The sequence below is a fragment of the Siniperca chuatsi genome, linkage group LG15, assembly GCF_020085105.1.
Source record: "Siniperca chuatsi isolate FFG_IHB_CAS linkage group LG15, ASM2008510v1, whole genome shotgun sequence".
NCBI lineage: Eukaryota > Metazoa > Chordata > Actinopteri > Centrarchiformes > Sinipercidae > Siniperca > Siniperca chuatsi.
The window spans coordinates 10,277,568-10,298,920 of record NC_058056.1 but is presented as its reverse complement, the minus strand read 5'-3'; the positions used below and the strand labels follow the sequence as shown (position 1 = coordinate 10,298,920).

The following is a 21,353-nucleotide window of genomic DNA, read 5'->3' as shown; positions in this document are numbered from 1 at the left end:
ATCCTATTTTGAAAAACTCAGAACTTTATAGAACAAAGCTACATACATTTGTAGGGCAGTTTTTATTGGTGTTAAAAGTGTGGTCAACACACACCGGGGTCTGTCAGATTTAAAGGACACTTGGAACACTTTTACTCATGTTTTCAGAATACAAATATATACAAACAGATTCTGGCATTTGCCTTGCCACTCATTTTACACTGAGTACCATACAGTATATTGGACATTCAAGTCCAAATTTCAGTGGAATCTAAGCCTGACACTGGCAATCACTTGACAGAACTCAAACATTTTCAATATTGTGAGGCAGGAGTCCCAGAAATTTGCCAAAGAAGATGTCAGTGTGTCAGTAAAGGACAGATGCTAAATTACATCCTAAAATATAAGACTGTAATTTACTTACACTGTGACATGTAAAAGTTATTCAGGTATATACAACCCTCTTAACCACTCTCGGTGACCTTAGCAGGCAAGACCAGAGACACAAATGTATTACAGAAAAGAATCTATTGTATAAACATGCTTCGACTACATATTCAAAGACACAGGACAAAAGTGGGACTGAAAGACAAAACAGAGTAGCCAAAATATCTATGATTTAAATAAATTAAATCCATCAGATATATAAAAGCATACATCTACTACGCCATTTTTACAGAGTTGCTTCACAAGGGAAAAGCAAATGTCATAGCATAAAAAGATTAAGGATTTTTTTTTTTTAAATGAGAAAGCATACAAAAACAATACTCAAAAACACTGACTGACTTCGGTCAATAAACAGCAAGGTTGAAAAGGTGTCCTAGAAAATCATGTTAGATCCCCGTCCCAGTTGGAGGGAGTGGGGTCTCATTACAAAGGTATAAGTCCTTCATGGATCTCCACAGCAGCAGCCTGGACAGATGATTTATCCAAAAAAATCTTGCTTTAAGATCCGTCCTGGTCAGTTGCATTGGCTGTGGAGGACCTCAAGGTGTCTTGGACTCCTCTTTTGGCCTAAAGGACCCAGAGTAAGGAAATGATTAACGCTCTCAATAAGCTACTTCCTGGACAACATGATAATTTAATAATTAAGTTTTCTCACTTTGATGTGTCCATTTTCTCCTCCTCTGGCATCTTCTCTTCTTCTTTTACTTCTATAAAAAGAAAATAAACAAACAAATTCATAGCTATCATAATAACATCATAATATAGGATGATCTGACTTAAAATGTTAACTCAAGTACAGGAAGTACAAATAAAGAAGTACAAATAAGATTTCTTTTTGTTACAAACTGACATGAGTAGGGTGAGATGAAAATGAAAAGAAATATGAATAGATACCTTTCATTTCCTCCTCACCTTTCTTCTCCTTTTCTTCTCCCTCTTTCTCTCCTTCAGTTTTGGCTCTTTTGACTTTCTTGAAGCTGGCTGCGTTTCTGCGGCCTCCTTCGCCTTCATCCTCCGAGTCAGAGAACTCCTCCTCACACGCTATCCTCTTGTCATGCGCACGGACTAAACATTAACAGAGGACAGGGTTAAATTAAAACATGGAACTCTACTGTTTCAGAGGGTTGATTGCAAGATCCTAGCGATCCGGTGTGAATGTGGAAGAAAATTGTGACTGTGTGAGAGGTTCTTACTGGAGATGCGTTTGTTGGGGTCCTCCTCCTCCTCATCTCCACTGTCCTCCTGTACAGCATCCTCGGGGATGGCCTGCATCTGAACTCCCGGGGCGTGGGGCAGCATACGCAAGTTCTCAAACAAGCGCTGCCTAGAGGACAGAATGCAGGTTGAACATACTGACCACTAACAAAGATGAATTTACAAACAACCTGAGAGACAAACCTGCACCTAACTGGCAGTATCATGAACTCACTTGATCTTCTCCAGGTAGTCGTTGGTGTTCTGATTGGTCATGTTGGAGGGGCTGATGTGCAGCTTGAAGTCTGGTCCGAAGTACTCAAAGTAGTCGTTGTATGGGAGCTCTGTCAAGTTGAGTGAAAATGTACACAATTTACATTTTATATCATTAGCTAATGAATATGAAGTCATTTTAGTGTTTGTATGAGGCTGCTACAAAAGTTTTGAGTCTATTTTCTCTCTTTACACCTAATGTTACTAATTGCAAACAGATTAAAAATGGTGTGCCTACTACAAGAAGACTTTAAGAGACTACCTAATCAGTTTACTGATGTAGTTTTTAACTCATGCTGTTATCTTGTGTAAAATGTAAGTTAAAAATTGAAATAAGGGAAGTTCCCACAGCCCAGTGATGTCTTAAAATTACTTCTCTGATAAACAACAACAAAAAAACGTTGATATAAAACTGAGAAAAGGAAACAAATCCTCATATTTATTTTATCCTCATATAAGTGTATTTAGCAAATTTTAATTGTTAAATTACTCGAATGTTTAGTTGTTTATTGATGATGAAAAAAGGATCTGGCAACAGACTGTAATAATTGCATTGGAATGCATGTGTTGAAAGATATGCAAGTATTGGCCTGATTCAATGTTCAAATGATATTTTCTGTCTGTTTTTTCTTCATGTAGATATTGGGTTGGATATTGCGAAATGTTATGTATAAGCATTGAGACAGGATACAGGCTCAGCAATTCACTAATTGCACAAAATTTCTTACATTTGTTGCTTTACAAATTGTTACGTGTATGTGGATGAATTATTAATTTGCATTGCATTGCCATAGGCCCACGTTCACATAGAAGTGTTCTGTTTATGAAATAAAAACTATATAGGGAAATACATTCATCTTGGTCTGTATGTTGATCAGAGTTGTGATTAAAAAGGTCTGGGGTGGGCTGCAGAAGATTTTCAAATGTCTTAAGTTTTGAAATGGCTATTATAAAGTATAAAAGACTCACCGTTGGGGATGGAGGTATCAAGGGCAACAGCAGTCTCATACGTCCAGCAGCGTGCCACGTTACGGATGGTGTAGCCTCCTCCACCCAGCATTAGCAGTGGCAGGTTGAAACTCTTCATGTACTCCACACACTTGGCATGGCCTGAGAACACAGCATGGGAAAACATTTTTCAATTGGGAGAAAAGTATTTGGTTTCTCACTTTATTCAAGACAGCTGCAGACCTCTGTGCTTGCAGTGTCATCAGGAGAGAGATGTTTCGTTAGCTTACCTTTAATGGTGAGGTTAAAGCACCCAAGCCTGTCTCCTGACAGAGAATCAGCTCCACACTGCAGAACCACTGCACTGGGTTGGTACATCTCCATCACCTTGGCCATGATCTACACAAACAGAAATTTTCCACTCTCTCAAATGCTTCTGTCCATCAACAGAGATCTCAACTACAAAAACATCACAGTCAACAAGTCCTTATTTACTCACAGGTTTGAATATGGCTTCATATGACTCATCGTCAATCCCATCCCTCAGTGGGTAATTCACAGCATAATATTTACCCTTCCCAGCACCAATGTCCTGCAGAGAACAAGGCAAATGTCAGATCACTGTATGCTTCACAATCACAATATGACTTTTACCTGTCAAATAATTTCAAGGCTTACCCTCAGGTCGCCTGTGCCGGGGAAATACTCTCCATACTTGTGGAAGGAAACTGTCATAACACGGTCTGTGGTGTAGAAAGCCTCCTCCACACCGTCGCCGTGATGGATGTCAATATCTATGTACAGAACTCTCTGGTGGTATCTGGAAAGAGGGGGAAGATCCTAAAACCTTTGATATATCCTATTAGGCCTTTGAAAGTATGCTAAAAATTATATATTTACCATTCTTTCTGAAAACACACATGGGAGGACAACTGGACCCTAAACCCATCATTAGTTTTCAAAAAAAGACATTTGATCAACCACGCAGAGTACCCATCCACTCATGCAAAACAAACATGTACTTGAGTGGCTATGATAGGGCTTTTGTACTCACTTCAGTAACTCCAGAATAGCCAGTACGATGTCGTTGACGTAGCAAAACCCAGAGGCCTCAGACTTCTTGGCGTGATGCAGGCCTCCAGCCCAGTTGATGGCAATGTCTGTCTGCTGTTTGTTCAACTTCACCGCACCGGCTGGAGCACAGTGAGGCCAGAATTAACAGCCTGCTTATACTGAACTTAACAGATTATTGGGGCAATGATGGCATGACTACTGTCCAACACAGCATGTCTGTCTGAGCAGTATTTAAAGAGAAACAACTTACCAACGGAGCCCCCTCCTGAGAGCTGACAGAACTCAAATAAACCATCAAACACCGGACAGTCCTCTCCCACATTAACTGGAAAGCAAGGGCAAAGAAATAACCATAATATTGCTATTGCTCATGTCTAGATAGTTAGTTTCAAGAACACAAATACAATACTTTATCTACACAGACCACCTCTTGGACCAAACTTACATCTCTGCATTTGTTTGCTGTACTCTGACATGTTGTCTGGTCGAATTGAACGTAGGAATTTGATGTAATCATCACTGTGATACTTGGTCATCTCCTCCCCGCTGGCTTTGTGTGGACGCTGAAACACAGAGGACAAATTAGTTCCTAGGGAGGTCCAGTTATTTCTCTCGGAAACTCTGTTACTGTAATTTAACATACGTATATCTCCATCTTTCTGTAGAGGCCATAGTTGAGCAACAGGTTGTGAGTCATACGGATTCGGTGGGGCTTCATGGGGTGCCCCTGACCATAGTAGTAATTTCCAACATCACCTGAAATGTAAACAAACAAAACACATCACGTTGGATTATTTGTCTATTTTACATGCAAACACTTAACAAATGTAAACATGAAGTAAACAGTAAACACTCAATATTACGTTTATGTGCAGAACAGGTTCATGCATGCAATTCAACAACCATCATGCATGTCTGTTGTGATCCTGCAACCGGACCTCTCACTCCAAAATATTTAAGTCAAATCGCCTCTATGAAACTATACAAACTACCCAGCTACATTTAACGTTACAGGGTAGCTCTTTGTATAACAAAGCGATCTATGTCGACCGAAACATTATTTTACGCCGAACTACCCGGCATGTGAAGGTAGCAAGATGAGCCATTTTAATGTTAGCTTAGTGTTGGCGTTAATTGTGGTGGCAATGAAGTACTCATATCCCCTTTGTTAGCTCCCTGGCTAGTAACGTTAACTAATCTACTTAAAGTACTAACATCTGGCTGATAAACGCCTAAAATAGTATTTCGAGGGAAACCCGCGCATTTAGGGAAACTTAGCAAATACTATTAGGCCATTAATACTCTGTACGTACTCAGCGACACTGTGTTTTCCTGAGATGTTGAGAGCCGCCTGCTAACGTTACTCAAGCTAGCTAGGTTAGCTAACGTACCAGATTACCAAGAGGTGAAATAAACTGAAACCTTTGTTGGCGCAAAGTGGCGGATTTCATTCATTAATGCGTCCGCTGTCTAAAGTACAAGCACATGAGTACTCACCATCATAGTAGTAACAAACTTTTTTCTTTGTTCCTTGGGAAGTAAGCGCCATTTTACTGCTTTTTGGCTGGCTTTCACCGTACACCGCAGGAGACAGCGACAAGAGGCGTATAGTTTGTATCGCGTCCAATCAATGGGATGTAATGTTAGCTGCGTTCAACAGGGGGCGGCAGAGTTAGAGTCTGTCTCCCCCTGTGTGCTGAGACGTTGTGTGTTGTAGTTGTTTTACAAAATCCATTACTTTAACAATTTAACAGTTGTACTGGACCAAGTATTTAGTATTTTAGTAAAAACTTAAAGTAAAGGTCCTGCATTCAAACTGTAACTTAAATACAAGTAGTATTATCAAAATGTACTCATTATGCAGCAGTTCCTGTAGCATTGCATTACATACAAGCAGCATTTTAATTATGTAGCTGATCAAGGGGAAGCTATTTTTACCTACTTTATATACTGCTTGGTTGTTTAATATATGGCAATACATCACTTCAGAAGTAAGTAACTCTAGCTGTCAAATAAATATAGTGTAGTAAAAGGTATCATGAGTGCCTCTAAAAGGTGGTCCAGTAGCTTATAGGTATATGGTAGAAAGGAAAGGGGAAATGGAAGCACTCATGAACAGCACAGGTACATCAAAATTGTACTTAAGTACAGTACTGGAGTAAGTGTAACTTGTTACATTTCACCACTGCTGCTCAATATCATTGAAAGACTATGTGCATGATCACAAATGCATATTTTGAGTGGCTGTCATATTTGTTTGGTATATCTGCAGAATATGTTGCCAACAGCACACAAGACCAAAACTGCACTGTCCAGAATGCAGCAGGATTTAAACATTTGATAAATTTATCTAAATGCACAAAAAACTTTTTTTTTTTTGTATGTGATGAAACATATTACCAAGTATGCTCTGGCTGATGGTGGTTCATTATAGGTGAAGTGCAATGTGATGGGTTCTGCTATGTTTAATATAACAACAAACAGCATCCATGTTAAGCTTTTTTACTGTATTAATTAAAACAATTTGAAAACATTTATTAAACCACAGAGGTAAAACACAGCTGAAGCAGTTTCATAGTATTTACATCTTAACAATGAGCACCAGGAGAGCAGCTAAATATTCAGCTAAATCAGACAGTTCCCATTTTATTCAAGCAGCATGGTGATCACTCTCCTTTCTGCTGTTGGCACGCAGTGATCCAGCTGTTACAAGAGTTTCAGGTCCACAGTTCCACATATGATTGTATCATATCTAAGAAGCCACTTCAGAAAAAGATTGATGCAGAAACAAAGTACTCTTATTTGGAAAATCTCAGTTTGTACCCTATCAATATAAAGGCATGTACTCTTCAACAAACAAAACACAATCTGGCACCCACCTTCACAGGCTGTGCCTTTAGTTTGAGTATATATATTGTATGTCTGTATGTCTTTCTGCCCCATCAGGGCTATTCCTGGTACTGCCTCTCTGTGGCAGTGAAGAAATCCTCCAGAACACACCTCAGGTACTCGAAGGTGGGCCTGTCCTCTGGGTTTTCCCTCCAGCACAGACACATGATGTCATAAAGCCCATCTGAACAGTTTTCTGGCTTCGGCATTCTGTAGCTCCGCTCTAGGTTCTGGATTACCTCTGGGTTGGACATACCTGAACAACAGGTCAAATGTAGGAGAGTAAGCAATGGATATGATGTTTTCAGCAATTATAATTCATGCTAGACTTGTAATTTGGTAATATTATAAAATGATTTTGTGATGGACTAGTATGAGTACAGTGGATGAGTATTTACCAGGGTAAGGTATGCGTCCATATGTCACTATTTCAGTCAGTAGGATCCCAAATGACCACACATCCGATTTTATGGAAAAGGTACCATAGTTAATAGCCTCTGGGGCAGTCCATTTGATGGGGAACTTTGCACCTATGAACACAGAAGGAAACTTTATTTTTCAAAAAGAAAAATAATAATGCATGAACACTTGGTGGAGCTACTGCACAGATTTTTATCACGCTTTCATTTTTGTGATTCATTTTAAAATCTTTCCATGCCAAATGCTCTCAAATAAAAAACGTATAATAAAACAAATAATATTCTATAAGACACATTATTTAGCCTGAAAATTGGTTCTATGGGCTGAAAAGAACATGTGTTATAAGTGATCTCTACAATGGCTTGTTACCCTCTCTTGCTGTGTATTCGTTGTCCTCAATCAGCCTGGCCAGTCCAAAGTCGGCAATCTTACAGATGAGCTCATGAGACACCAGAATATTGGCTGCTCTCAAGTCCCGATGAATGTAATTTTGCTGCTCAATAAAGGCCATGCCGTCAGCCACCTGTAGGGGACAGCACATTGTCAGTCAAGCCCCATGTCTGTGTTCAAGCATGAAATACAGGAGTATGAGGGAGCTATGTATGTTTTAGTATTGTGTTATATTTGTGCGTGTTGGACAGATGAACAGAAAGAGCCCCAAACCAGGGAGTTTCCCACTTCCCCAGGTCAGTTCCTTATAACCTTTACCTCTCTACTTCACCAGCGTACTCCACCCAGGTACACAGCTGTGCCTGCTCTACTTCCTGATACTAAAATCTGCAGCCCTCCCTTTACCTTACCGCAGACTGGCTGATTATTCCAGTGATTGTGTTTCTTATTCAGTCAAATACTTCATGGGTCATTTCCTCATAGGCAGACCTCAGAGAGAATTGACCTAATGTATGAGGCAACTGGTATATTTCTTAATAAAGAAAATACTGATGATTTCTCCAGTATTCACCTCCCACACTTCATAAGCATCTGTGTCATTTGTGTCTGTGTTCAAATATCTAACTCTCTACGTTTTGCTGGCTCAATGGTGCATATTTCGGACATAAGAATCTATCACATAGGTCTGATTGGCCGTGGGGGTTTTGTCAGGAATGTGAGATGTATGTATGTGTCTGTGTATTTCATAAACGTCTTCCGTCGTCATGACTTCCCACTCAGGATACTTAACACCTCTTTACTCTTCATTTCATTCATGTGATTGTGGTATGAATCAATCGGAAACTATAAACCATTACTTTCCATTATTATCATATATTTATTATTATTCATTAAATTAGGTATCTGCTTAACTCTCCTATAGCTAACATTCATTTGAGTAAAATCTCAAGCTCCTCTGATTACATACATGTACACATATTTAAAGCATACGGCATAAGGATGTGGACAGTGTCCAATACTGTGGCAAGAGCAAGGTGATTAATCACTTGAATTTTTATGGTCCATCACATGATGGTTAGAGTTACCTGCTTAGCGCTTTTACCGCAGATGCTATTAGTACATGTCGACTGGCTTGAAAGCATCTTTCTGTAAAATATGTTCATCACAAAGATCTGTATGAACTCCACCTCCCTGCGCCAAACTCTTAAGGCGTAGGAGAATTTGCCGACTCCGGATGAAGAATCTCTTGTCTTGTTAGACTTTGAAACTTAAGTCTGTCTTCCTGTGGTTGTGTTTTCCATTCCCACACCCACAATACATGTAAGTCAAAGTTCCTTTACTGGCATGTATCATTTCAAGAAGTAGATGTGGGGATGATTAGAGTTTGACGTTTTGGGAAAAAACTCTTATTCACTTGCTGAGAGTTAGATAACGAGATTGATACCACTTTCATGTCTGTAGGCTAAAAATGAAGCTAGAGCTAGTAGTCAGTTAGCTTAGCATAAAGACTGGAAACAGCTAGCCTGTCTCTGTCCCAGGGTAAAAAAATATGCCTACCAGCACTTCTAAAGCTCACTAATTAACACGTCGTATCTTGTTTGTTTAATCATTTCTTTTAAACTTTCTGGAGACTGTTGGTTGCCTGGCAACCTCATGCTGACAAAAAGACTCACTGCTCTCAACCAAGAAATAGCCTGGCTCATTGTAAAACCGCAAATTGTGCTTGTAGGTGGATTTTGTTACCTTCAGACAAAACCATGCTAACTGTTTCCCCGTTTCCAGTCTTTGTGCTAAGCTAAGCTAACTCTCTCCTGGCTGTATCTTAATATTTAACAGACAGATGTGAAAGTGGTATCAATCTTCTTATCTAACACTTGACAAGAAAGAGAATAAGCATACTTTCCAAAATGTCGAACTATCGTTACAGTCTGTGTCAAACGTGTTCAAACATCTGGCTTAACTGACCAAATTAGTCAGTGGTCAGGCTTTCAATTATAGATTCACAACATTAACTTTCATATGGGGGAATTACACAGTGTCATCACTTTGGCCTTTGGCCTTTGGTGACAGAGCATCTTACTGTATGTACAATAAGACAAATTCAGAGAAATTCAATGGAAAATCTGCAATTATACATTCAGTTTCAGGTTTTGTCACCATGCCCTGATTGACAGTTTAGCTGAGTTGGCACCTTGCTGAGTAGATAAAAGATGTAGTGTGAGATGCTCGCCTGCACAAACACACATCCATCCAGCTCTATTGTTATTACGAGATTAGTGTTGAATGTAAGCCTCATTACAACAGTGGCCAGTTTCCTGTTTATGAGGATCATGCTGAGAGAATGGGAAGTGAAAGATTAAATGAAAAGGAATCTGGTAAATGGAGTGAAAGGAGTCACATTGATAGTAAAAAGAGATGTCTTGCCTGAGACGCCATGTCTATCAGAGTGTTCATGGGCAAACTGCTTCCCTCCGTTGTTTTTAGGTAATCCACTAGGCTACCTGTAAAAATGACATTCAAGTTATATCTCTTCAGAAAAGCACTCATTAATTTTTTATATACTTACTTGCTACTGGTGACTAACCTAAACAATCTGAATTTATTTCACAAATCATGTCAGCCTCTGTGAATAAAGAACTGGGTAAACCAGGTTACCACCGCCAGTACATCATAAATATTAAAGCTATATACACTTGTTTATTGTGTTGTATTTGAATGCCATGTAAAATAAAAGAACAAAAGTAAAATTGTTCTTTGTCAAGAAGACTAATGATATTTTCTTTGGTCAAACACACCATGATTCCCCACAGACATAAATAGACAGAGTTGGACCAGAATAGCAGTTTGAATCAGGGATCATAACACAGTGAGGAAGTACACGGAGCATCAGTCAAGTAGATGCGTAGTTTCTGACAGCTGACTTTGTGTTGAGTTTGATTAGCACAGAACAATACCTCTGCATGCCAGCCAACCACGTCAAACCAAAGGAAATACTTTAAGAGGAATCACTGTGCCAGGAAAGAGGAGGCCTTTGCTCCTCCGGAAGACTGCTTTTGAAGTCTGAGAGCCAGAGGAACGCTTTTTGTCAAGGTCACAAAGAGAGGCTGGGATGACACGCCTGTTATTTTCCATCTTTGTTGTCTTCGATAATAAAAAAAAAAAACCCAGACAAATTGAAAAGACGGGAACTCCAAGCCATCCTTTCTCTTGACAACAGAGGCGACAATTGTGTCCTGTCCACATGTGGATCCCAGACAAAGAGGCAGCCTCATGTAGAGCCACTGCTGGTGGTTTACAGGCCACACATACAAGACTACACAAAGGCACTCCATTCAATTCAGCTGTAAGCTGTTTCTGTGTTTGTGACAACATCTCTCCGTGCATTTTGTTATTGTTTATCCTAGTGAAAAAGAATAACAAAGAATTTTGAGATTAAAGTGAAACCTAAACTAGATCACATCCATATGACTGCTGCATTTGGCCATAATAAACTATTACTGGGCCTAGATTCTTGTAATATGGAAAGTAGTTTGCAGCTGTAACCATGACCCCATTTTATTGTTGTTGTTCTTGTTGTTGTTGTTTGTGATTTCGCATGTACTTTGTTATGTAAGAAGGGAGGGAAAAAGAGGAAGATCCAGTGGCAAGATGCTGAACAAACTGCCATTGTCGCAGTTTGTTTACTGCCGCAATCTTACAGTGTTCCAGTATTTGTGTACATGTGTCTGTGTATGTGCCTGTGAGTGTCTGTGGATGCATGCGCGCAGTACAGACTCTGGAAAATAGCCAGGCCTCATCAGGGGCGAACAATAACCTGGTGAATCACCCTCTCCTATTTTACAGCCCCCTCGTCTCAAACAGGCCAGGAGAGACTTCCCCTCGGTGAGTAAACACCAGTAACCTGTCTGGAAGGGCCCAGAAAAGAAGTGAAAGTTCATGTTTGCTCTGAAACATTTTAGCACAGAGCAGCGAATACGGGAGTTTGAAGAGGAGAATCTGAAAATAGCCTATCAGAAGGCAGGCCACTTCAGCAGAGCGGCATGCTTTGAGAGGCAAGGCTCATGACTTAGCTCCCTTATTTAGGTTTGCTCACACAGCTGCATTCATTCACAGTCACAGGTGATGGTTATACTGTATAGTTCCAGAAATGTGTATCTCATATCATATCGTTTATCAAACACAAATAAAGTGGAAGGCAGCTGTGGTTGTGTGAGCAGAAGGTGTTCAGCTTATTCAACAGAATCGCTGGAGTGGAGCACACGTCTGAAAACACTATGACTCATGAAACACATGGAGCAGCCCAGTCTTTTGTTCAAGCATGTGAGTCCGATAACAGATCAACATGTTTGATCCTGAACGTCTATGACACGGCGCTGACTATAAAACACTTTCTTTGTCTTTGCTCCAGGCACAGAGCCTACCCTGATGACACTGCCTGTGGTGTTCAGGCTAACGGGGCAGGAGATTAAGGAAATTATCGTTTCAGACAGGCTTAGGCATATTTTAGGTCACTAAACTGAAGCTGGTATGATTACAGAAGGATTTATTTTTAATTTATCTTCAAATGAGCATTCATTTCATGGAAATACCCTGGAACCTGGTTTTCCTTTTCTTTTGATGCTTTCAGTGATATTTGGAATTCCCTGCTGATGGTTGATGTTATTAGTAAAATGCTTCAGGCTGTGAGAGTATTTCTACCCACCATTTTCCATGTACTCTGTGACAATATAGATTGGCTCCTGGGTAACAACAGCGAAGAGGCGGACAAGACGTGGATGCTGCAAGTTCTTCATCATGTTGGCCTCTGCCAGGAAGGCTTCCACCGACATTGTGCCAATCTTCAGGTTCTTAATTGCCACCTTCCTGTCATTATTGTAGATACCTGAAAATATACATATAGACATCAGCGGGGTTCTGAAAGGCATTGATTAAAACAAGTCTACAGCCATGCTAGCAGCTCTGTACTTAGGTATAACGCTAACATGCCAATGTTTAGTTTAGCGTGTTAGCATGCTAACATTTGCTAATTAGCACTAAACACAAAGTATAGTTGAGGCTGATGGGAATGTCGTTAATTTTGCAGGTGTTTAGTCACAAACCAAAGTATTGGACAAACTGGAATTTTGACCTGATGAAAAGTTAAGGGATTGCAAAAATCATTACAGTTCATCTTGAGGGGAATTGTCAAGACATTTCACTTGTTCCACTCTGTACCAATTTTAATGGCAATCCACCCAATAGTTGTTGAGCTTTTTCGCTCAAAACCAAAAATGTCAACCTCATGTTGGTGTTAGAATAGAAGTCAGGGGATCACCAAAGTCACTAGGCTTCACTTTCTGTTTTGTCCACATGAATTACTACACTGTGTTTAATGTAAAAGTAAACCAGGAGAGCTTTCATCTCAGCTTGTAGGGGTCAAAAATAGCCTACAGTGCTTATGTCATGAGTTGTGATCAAGTATGTGCTAAACTAACAGCAGTTCCAGATGACTCTCGTGCAAACAGGATCTCATTCCAGCTCTGGTACACTGAGGCTGTCACACCAAATCAGGCACCAGTCACTCCCATTAATTTGAATGTTGGTAGTGCGTTTAGGCTGCCGCGGTGGGGACCGCAACGGCCCTGCGGCAAAATGTTGATACAGAACCAGCTTTTGGAGAAACGCAACAATCAGCACACACGTCACACAAATGGGCCATGCAGTGATGCTCCCACACCGCCACACAACTACATTCTAACACTCCCGTATATCATGTCAACCAAACCCACGGCCAACCAGTTTTAGCTTGAATCATATAAGGCGCTGAGCATCTCACACCATGCATGAAGTGTAGCAAATGCTGGGAACAAATTACAGTCAGTATGCAAAGCATTCCTCCATCTCTTTTATCTACAATGGAAATCTTCTCGCTATAAAGGATGGCTATCACATATTTTCATGTTAACTAACGAGAATAAACATTTCATAGCAAATGATCATCACTCCCATTACTCAACTATGTCCTTGAACCAATGTTTCTATGAGGATAAAGAAACAAATACAGTGCCCAGACTACATGCAAGAAGATACTGTAAATAGAAAGTGGCTGTTAGAGGAGGACAAGTTCCATGGTGAGTAATGTTTAGCTCTAGTACAGTGGTTTGTTTGGGATGTTGAATTGTGCTGGCAAATGAGGATGGAAAATACCCATCCGATTGAATAATAAGGGGGTTGTGGCACAGATTATTTCAACTGATACCCTTTTGATTAAAACATTTTGCCATCTGGTTTCACTCAATACTCCACAAAGACAATAGACATTCATGCAAGTATTGTTAAGAGGCAATTCCTGTGAGTTCATTGGAAAGGTAGATTCATTGAGTTTGAGTGATGTTGCATAACAGGGATAATACCTCATTCGTCAGTCTCCAGTTAACCAGCTCATACAAGCCTACAATTAAGGCTGTGTTGAGGAAACTGTTCTGCATACACTGCAGAAAAACCCCGGCTAAAGGCTTTCTAGCAGACGCACAGTCTTGATTGAGCAACTGGGCTTTGTACATGTGATGTATCTGTGCAAAATGGTTCAAACTTCTATGTACAAAATGGCAAAACAACACTTAAATGACAGAATTCAATTTTAGACTCACCCATCCAGACCTCTCCAAACTGCCCTGCTCCAAGCCTGCGCTCCAACTTCAGGGACTCACGGGGAATCTCCCACTCATCCTGCCACCAGGGCTTCTGCGGCGCCCTCGACTGACACGGCTTCACCAGCTTTGTGCACAACCCGTCTGAATCACCTGGATGACGGACAGAGGAGACAGCGTTAAAATGATTCAGATGAAGACCCCCACAGTAATCAGTAGTCTTGATTGATCCCCTTCAAGAGGCTGTACGCACGCGAGTGATGCTGGACAAGCTCCTTCAGCGAGTTGAAGGATATCTTGGCTGTGATGTAGAAGCCACCACTGTCCATGTTGCGGATTCTGTAGTGCTTGACTCCTTCACCGGTGTTGTGGTCCAAGTCCCTGATTGATAAGGAGTATGATCCTGGAACAAAGAGGAAACATAATCTAATGTGAGATGATGCAGATTTCACCTAAAATAGCTGAAAATCACAAATGAAATTGGGTTTAAATGCAGGTTTGGAGCTCTTATGTGTAGCATTTTAACAGCATTAAATCAATACTCCATTTCAGTTATTCGTCTAAACAGAGAAGAGAACAGGGGCAAACTCTATCAGCCTTAACACTGATTTTGTTATGCAGTTGACCAGATTCTGGTCTGCTCAATGATGATTTACGGCACACATCTAGTGGAGTTAGTATTCCACGGCTGCATTTCCAACACAAATAGTGGAATGAATGAAATGTACATGTATAAGCAGAGTTTCGGCAGTAAAGCAAAACTTAAATCATATAATAATACATTTTATTTTATAAATAGATTAAGCGAGTTGGGAAACAGGAAGGGGGTTTCGGCCTTATTTTATAAACACTGCCAGTAATAACAAGACACAGTCAAATATATTGATGTTTAAAAATGTTAGCGCCTTTAAGCAAATGTCACAGTGGAAAGCCATACTCAAATATCATGCTGAGAAACACCTTGTGAAATAGAAACTTTGATCGTGTGTGGGCTGTATATGAGTCAGTGCTGTGATGACAAAAAAATCACTTTACCTGGGGTTGTCTCACTCTCTCGAATCAGGAAGGAGCCCAGCGTATTCCCAGGAGCGAGGAGGAGCCTCATGGCTTCGTTTCTAGAAATGTTCTTAAAGAACCACCTGCAGCAAAAACACACAATATGCTTCACGCTTTGAGCTAACCACTTCCCTTCCCTCAGGGACACAGCATGCATCATACGAGACGGTGTTGAGGTTGAGTGACATGGTGTTGAGAGCAGTGTCATTGTGTTTCCTGTATGACGTACGGTTCAGTCTCCACTGTGGTCATTGCAACAAAGTTGTGTGGGATGTAGCCCTGCTGGCCTGTGGTGAGAGACTCTGCCAAATACCACTCTGGATCATCCCTAGATGTCAAAAGAGACAGCAATAAAACCATGAGTGAGTTTACATATCTGGGATGCCTCACAGCAGTCTAGACTTTCGGGTGATGTGTGCTTACACATTCAGAGAGCAGTTTCAATTAGCCCCCACAGGCAAAAGGGTTCTTTGCAACGTAAATGATCACTACATGAAATGAACCACATCACACTTAGTAGGAGAAATGTCTTGCATATCAGTGCTCACTACAAGCTATATACAATATTCACCACATTGCATAGAACTTGTTAAACCTTTGAAGTTTATCAGAGGAATATTTCCAAATTCACCTTGCAGAATTCCAATCACCTGAGAAATTTCTGTCTAGTCGCCAACCAAACTCTGTACAATTATATTTAAAAAATTTTTCCTACATTATGGTCTGGTGCCAGGTATGTAGACTGCTAATTTTTTTTCACTTAAACAGAAAAATTAACTCTAAAAAATATTACAATCCACCTAAAAAGAAAATCATGTGTTATATGTGTGTAATCATATAATATAAACTCATCTTCATGTAATAACCCCCCCCCCCAGTTTCCAGATATATCACAGAGGACATGACCTGATTGTCCTCAATGGTAACTACAGCCCTCCACTGAATGAAGTAAAACTCCATTTCAGAGTTTGCTGGACCACCACATAAAACCAGATAAACCAGTCATCTTTTGCTTTTCACATTTATAGAGCCATCTTTTAATTTTTCTCAAAAAATTCAATTACATTAAAAAACCCATTCCATTTTCCCTAATAGCCTGTTACACATGCATTTTATGACTTAACAAATGCACTGCAGGTCCGTAAGAACGTTTACCTTCATTTCCTTTATTTATCCATGTAATCATGCGGCTAAATGTTTTTGACATTTTTGCCTTTTTTCAATAGTTGACAGTAGAGAGAGACAGGAAACATGGGGCGAGAGCAAGGGGGATTGACATGCAACAAGTCCCCGGTTGGAAAGGTGAACACATGATATGTGCCTTAGACCACTAGGCTTGTAGTTAACATAGCTGGTAAGGAAACACACAGGTTATCTTGCTGCATACATAGTGGTCCGACACACTTAAAGGTCCAGTATGTAACATTTTTTGAGGAGCTATTGGCAGAAAGGAAGTATAATATTTGTGAGTATGTTTTCATTAGTGTATAATTGCCTGAAAAAAAGAAATGTGAATAGTGAATAGTATACGACTTGTTTTCTGGGCTTGAATTATTATTATAATTCTATTTTACCAAGCTTTACTATATGTTAATAGCAGCTTACTTGTTGATGATCTTGAGCTTGTCTCCCTTCTCAAAGCCCAGGTCACCATCATGATTGGGTTCATAACTGTATATGGCCACCACAAGGTTGTCTGCAAGAGGAAGTTTTAGTTAAATAGAATATAGGTGAAATACATTTACTCACAAATGGGACATAGCAGAAATAGAATAAAGGCTTATGTTATGTTCTGGATGACTGAATTTATTTGACAATATTTTGACGAATGGCTGCTGCTAAAGGCTCGATGGCAAAGGTGAATGGAGAGAGTGGACATCCTTGCCTGGTTCCCCATGCAGTATGAAATTTGTGACGGTTGTACATTATTGATAATATCTCTGAAGGGTTAGCGTACAGAATCTTAACCCAATTAATAAATTATTTGCTAAAGCCACATTTCTCTTGTGTAGCAAATAGACATTTCCAGTTGGCTTTTCTTTTGCGGGGGGGTTTGCTTTCTTTTGTTTTCCATGATAACCGAAGAGAATACAACCCCACAAGGAGCTACAAAGAATTCCAGCTTACAGTGATTTGCTTTTTTACTTCAAGACAAAAATATAATACAATAATAAAAATACAAGAAGACGATACGGGACATGGGGGGGATGTGAAGCCCCAGTGGCAGCAAACGTGGCTAATAGGCTTTCTGATGAGTTAGAAGTGTAACTGAATCCATAACTAAATGATACAATAAAGTAAAGAATTTAATTTAGTTTTAATAAAAAGTAGTTAATTGTTTTCTGTACACAATGATTAGCCAATGCCCTGCGACAGACAATCTATAAAGCAAGCTCATTTCAGACACATTATCAAATAAGCAATAAGGAAAATGGGAAATGTTGTGAGGAAAAATATGAAACTAATACACTAGAAGGATTTAAGGAGAGAGACATTAGGAAAGTTAGGAGCTGAAAGAAGTGAAAGATACATGGATATGTAAAATAAATAAATAATTTTATTAGGGGTAAAGGAAAAAACAAAAAGCTTTTTAATGTATTTCCAATGTGTTTTTTAACATTTGTCCTTATGTATTTAATTGTACTTTGAAAAATACTTTAACACTCTGCCTGAAACTCGCAAATTTGTCCCACACTTAATATTTACTTAATGTTTGTGCTTTATTAACCTAATACTGCCATTCTGTTTTTCCATAATTTTGCTACTGCTGTATGCGCTGTACTGTATATACATCATCTATTGCAGGTCTGTGCATCCTGAAAGAGAGATCTCCTCTGTTGCCCTTTTTTACCCTATTAAAACGATGTCGTATGTTGACTCACCATATAACATGTAAGTGTCACTAGTGAGACATGCACCTGTAGATACTTAAACACACACACAGACACACATCCAGAAAGAAATATAACGTATCTTGTCACCTGGTAATGGAGATGTAGGAGGTGAATGCTGTGATGGGTATGGAATCAGCTGGTCTGTGTACTGGTGAGAGAGAAAAAAACAAACAAGATCAGACTTGCATTTTAAATTCTGCTTTCCGAAGAACAACAGGTACAAAAGATACAAGTACATTTCTGGTTTAGATTGCAGATCTCGTTGGTAAATCATCAGCAGTTTTGTATTGACAGTTTTTCCCACACAAAATGTCTCAATGTATTGTGACACACACACACTCTGCTATTTCTAATCTAATGGGACATCTAACTGATGGACAGGAAACAAACAACATTGAGAGAATAATTATGCTCCCATTTAATTACAACTTCCCAGGCACTTATGAAAGTTATAAAAAATTTCTGGACTGAAACATACAACAGCAGACTGTACTTTATAATTTTCTTGGTAATGTTGTGATAATTTACACAACATGAAATGAATTGGGTATGTTCACACCATCTCACTTGCACTGTACTGCAGTCAACATATGTGTGTATGTCCTTCAAGTGGTCATTCACATTCAACCACACAAACAACCAAAACCCATTCATGTCAAGCTCACTTACACACCCCCCACACTCACACACATTCATACACTACAGTATAAAAATGCATGTGCGTACAAATAGAAAAACACAAATACATGCCTGCACATACAGTAAATACATAGACACTTACTGGATTGCATGACGGGGGAGCTATGGGACAGTTGCAGTGTTCGCAGATTTCATCCAAGTTCTCGATCCAGTCGCTGTCTGAATAGTCCGAACTGCAGTTACATCCCATCTTTTCTGCAATTTAGAGGTTTGAGTTATTTTTCTAATGGTGTTGCATGGCCATCAAAATGTTCATAAAATATTGATTACTCATTTTTTAATGGCAACAATTCTCTAATGACAGTATTTTCTTTTTGGCTGTCATCTTAGATAGCTATGTTTTCCCCAAATGAATGCCTCTCATACCAATCCAGGACAGTCTTCAATTACGGACATCAAATACTGTTTGTAAAAAAAAATAAAACCCATAAACATGAGACAACTTTTTAAAAAAGTTTCAAAAAGGCCTCTTTCATGGCTGCATTTTAAGATTTGTGGGCATAGGACACTAACAGAAGACACAAAATGTTTTCGTTTCTGAAAACTGCTTTAATCAGATGTGAATGAGGGCCTCGCCTCAAAATGGAGGCTGTGTGGTGAATCAGGCTGGAAACTGAGAGCCTAACACCTGTAAAAGCTACCATTTTAGACACTCTTTTGACACTGTATTTAAACATGCACACAACTGTCAAATAAAATCCCACAAATGACATTCAGAACTGTGACAAACAACTCAATTGTTACGGCCACGTTCAGCGTTGCAAATCACAGGCCTTTACATGTTCTAATTCTAATTCAGATTGGAATAGCAGGCGCTACAAAACTGCACAAATACTAATCTTGTATAATCCAACGTCTGCACATGTTCTGGAGTGTGTCTTACACTGGTGCACTGTACGAACTGGCTTTCTCAAGCTCACTTGGCTCCCATTGGACCACTCATGGAACAGGGTCAGTGGGCTAATCGTGGCAGCCGTCTGTCCCAAAGGCTCAGAGCCGTGAGAAAAATCTGGAGAGGCCTGACCCGGCAATAACAACACGCCACTGTACCGAGACCCCAAGGAACGAATCACAGGAGGATCACCAGGATATGAAGACGTTTTTTGAATTATCAGCACTCCTACGCCTGTTGGCCAGCACTCAGGGAGTCACACAAACAAAGTCAGCATTTTCCATTGAGGGGCTACCCTCTTCTTTTTATGATCTGCAGCTGAAGGCCTTTCCAAACAAATATTGTTATTGTTTGCAAAGTATTATGGGTATCAAGATGGTAAGTGAGGACTGTAAGAATGACCTAAGACCTTGGCTTAATTCACTGGCATTGACAAGCTTGTGGACTAAATAAATTTCAGAAGACATTGAGAACACCATAAACCAAGAAACAACATTTACACATTAAAAAAAAGACATTTTTATGGGTATTTTCTTGTTTTTGCACCAATTTCACAGCAACAATTTGATGTTTCACATTCAAATTTGATTTTGTTCTTCACATCCAGTCAACACCTGCATTACTGCTCGCGTACAGACATGTTTGTGTGACAGCTATGAATTTACAAACACATAAATGCCTGAAGTTTATATTTGATTTTAATAATAAACTTATAAAATGGATTAATAGGATACAGGGCATCTTTTATTGCAACGAGAAACCATCCTGTTTTTCTTATGTGGTCCCATCTTCTTTGTAATACTGATAGTTATCAACAGTGACTATGACACAACCAGTACCTGAATGTGTTTTGTTACTAGCCTTTATGTTAAATCATGCAATGGAAATAAAATATGGACTTGAGCTAAATGGCCATTACTTCTGGGTGCGAACATTATCATTCTCTATGCGTCAATTTAAAAAGTACAATTATATAAAAAAAGTCACAAGATCTAACCCTCTACCAACTATAAACAACCTGACCTAAACTCTGATTTACGTGGCATATTTTGTATAATACAAACGATAATTACAGGGAAATGATCACGTTTGGCTCTCTACCTTAGTCACAGTCTTTTCTTTCTCTATATTTTAAACCGATGTAAGTTTGAAACTTACCTCTTGAAATATGAAATGTCTTCCAATAATATCAGATTCCAAGTGCCGCCATAGAGATGTTCTTTATAGCTATTTTTTGAAAGAGCTATTTAGCAATAAGTGCGTTTTTCACCACTGGAGTCTGGGTGTGAAGATGTCATCATCCGCTTCTCTTATTATAACTGGCTCAACGCTATGCCGCTTTGTGTCTGTACACACACACATGCAAACACATAGTTTAGAGCAGTGGAGGAGACCAACCCAGAGAGTTTCCTGTCGTTGAAAGGTTGAGGGCTGCTCTGCAGGCTTCTAACAGGTGCTTTACCATGCAGCTGTGTGTGAGCATGGGGGAACGTTATAGGCTCCATGGTAAAGGGGTCAGGACAGCACCTTTCCCAGAGTTGGAGCTGAGATGTGAATGTTCCAATACAG

The 21,353-nt window shown here is 39.6% G+C and overlaps 2 protein-coding genes across 3 annotated transcripts; both read right to left on the bottom strand.

Moving 5' to 3' along the window:
* Nucleotides 1-43: 43 nt before the first annotated feature.
* LOC122862440 (probable histone deacetylase 1-B) lies at nt 44-5,566 on the bottom strand. 2 transcript variants are annotated; one of them, XM_044167945.1, is made up of 14 exons: nt 5,413-5,566; nt 4,559-4,671; nt 4,361-4,478; nt 4,166-4,240; nt 3,896-4,034; nt 3,520-3,661; nt 3,341-3,433; nt 3,132-3,240; nt 2,863-3,003; nt 1,856-1,964; nt 1,620-1,750; nt 1,321-1,491; nt 1,082-1,133; nt 44-993 (listed from the first exon to the last, which is right to left on the bottom strand). In XM_044167945.1, exons 1-14 carry the CDS (start codon nt 5,462-5,464, stop codon nt 966-968), a joined length of 1,473 nt encoding a protein of 490 aa, XP_044023880.1. In that variant the 5' UTR covers nt 5,465-5,566; the 3' UTR covers nt 44-965. The 2 variants fall into 2 exon arrangements, with proteins under 2 accessions (XP_044023880.1, XP_044023881.1); XM_044167946.1 differs by having other exon boundaries at nt 1,339-1,491.
* Nucleotides 5,567-6,401: 835 nt separating this feature from the next.
* Nucleotides 6,402-21,143, bottom strand: lck (LCK proto-oncogene, Src family tyrosine kinase). The gene is made up of 13 exons (XM_044167942.1): nt 20,943-21,143; nt 18,975-19,087; nt 18,281-18,341; nt 16,905-16,995; nt 15,529-15,627; nt 15,279-15,382; nt 14,497-14,646; nt 14,244-14,396; nt 12,317-12,496; nt 10,039-10,115; nt 7,594-7,747; nt 7,203-7,334; nt 6,402-7,060 (listed from the first exon to the last, which is right to left on the bottom strand). Exons 2-13 carry the CDS (start codon nt 19,080-19,082, stop codon nt 6,864-6,866), a joined length of 1,506 nt encoding a protein of 501 aa, XP_044023877.1. The 5' UTR covers nt 19,083-19,087; nt 20,943-21,143; the 3' UTR covers nt 6,402-6,863.
* Between the last annotated feature and the right edge of the window lie 210 nt (nt 21,144-21,353).

Coding starts and splice junctions, on each gene's coding strand:
- LOC122862440 (XM_044167945.1), bottom strand. CDS start 5,464: ATGGCGCTTACTTCCCAAGGAACAAAGAAAAAAGTTTGTTACTACTAT. Junction 3,434..3,519: donor CCGGCACAGGCGACCTGAGG/GTAAGCCTTGAA, acceptor TGTTCTCTGCAG/GACATTGGTGCTGGGAAGGG. Junction 1,965..2,862: donor TGATACCTCCATCCCCAACG/GTGAGTCTTTTA, acceptor TCAACTTGACAG/AGCTCCCATACAACGACTAC.
- lck (XM_044167942.1), bottom strand. CDS start 19,082: ATGGGATGTAACTGCAGTTCGGACTATTCAGACAGCGACTGGATCGAG. Junction 16,996..18,280: donor TCCTACATCTCCATTACCAG/GTGACAAGATAC, acceptor TTCCTCTTGCAG/ACAACCTTGTGGTGGCCATA. Junction 10,116..12,316: donor CACAGAGTACATGGAAAATG/GTGGGTAGAAAT, acceptor TCATTTTTACAG/GTAGCCTAGTGGATTACCTA.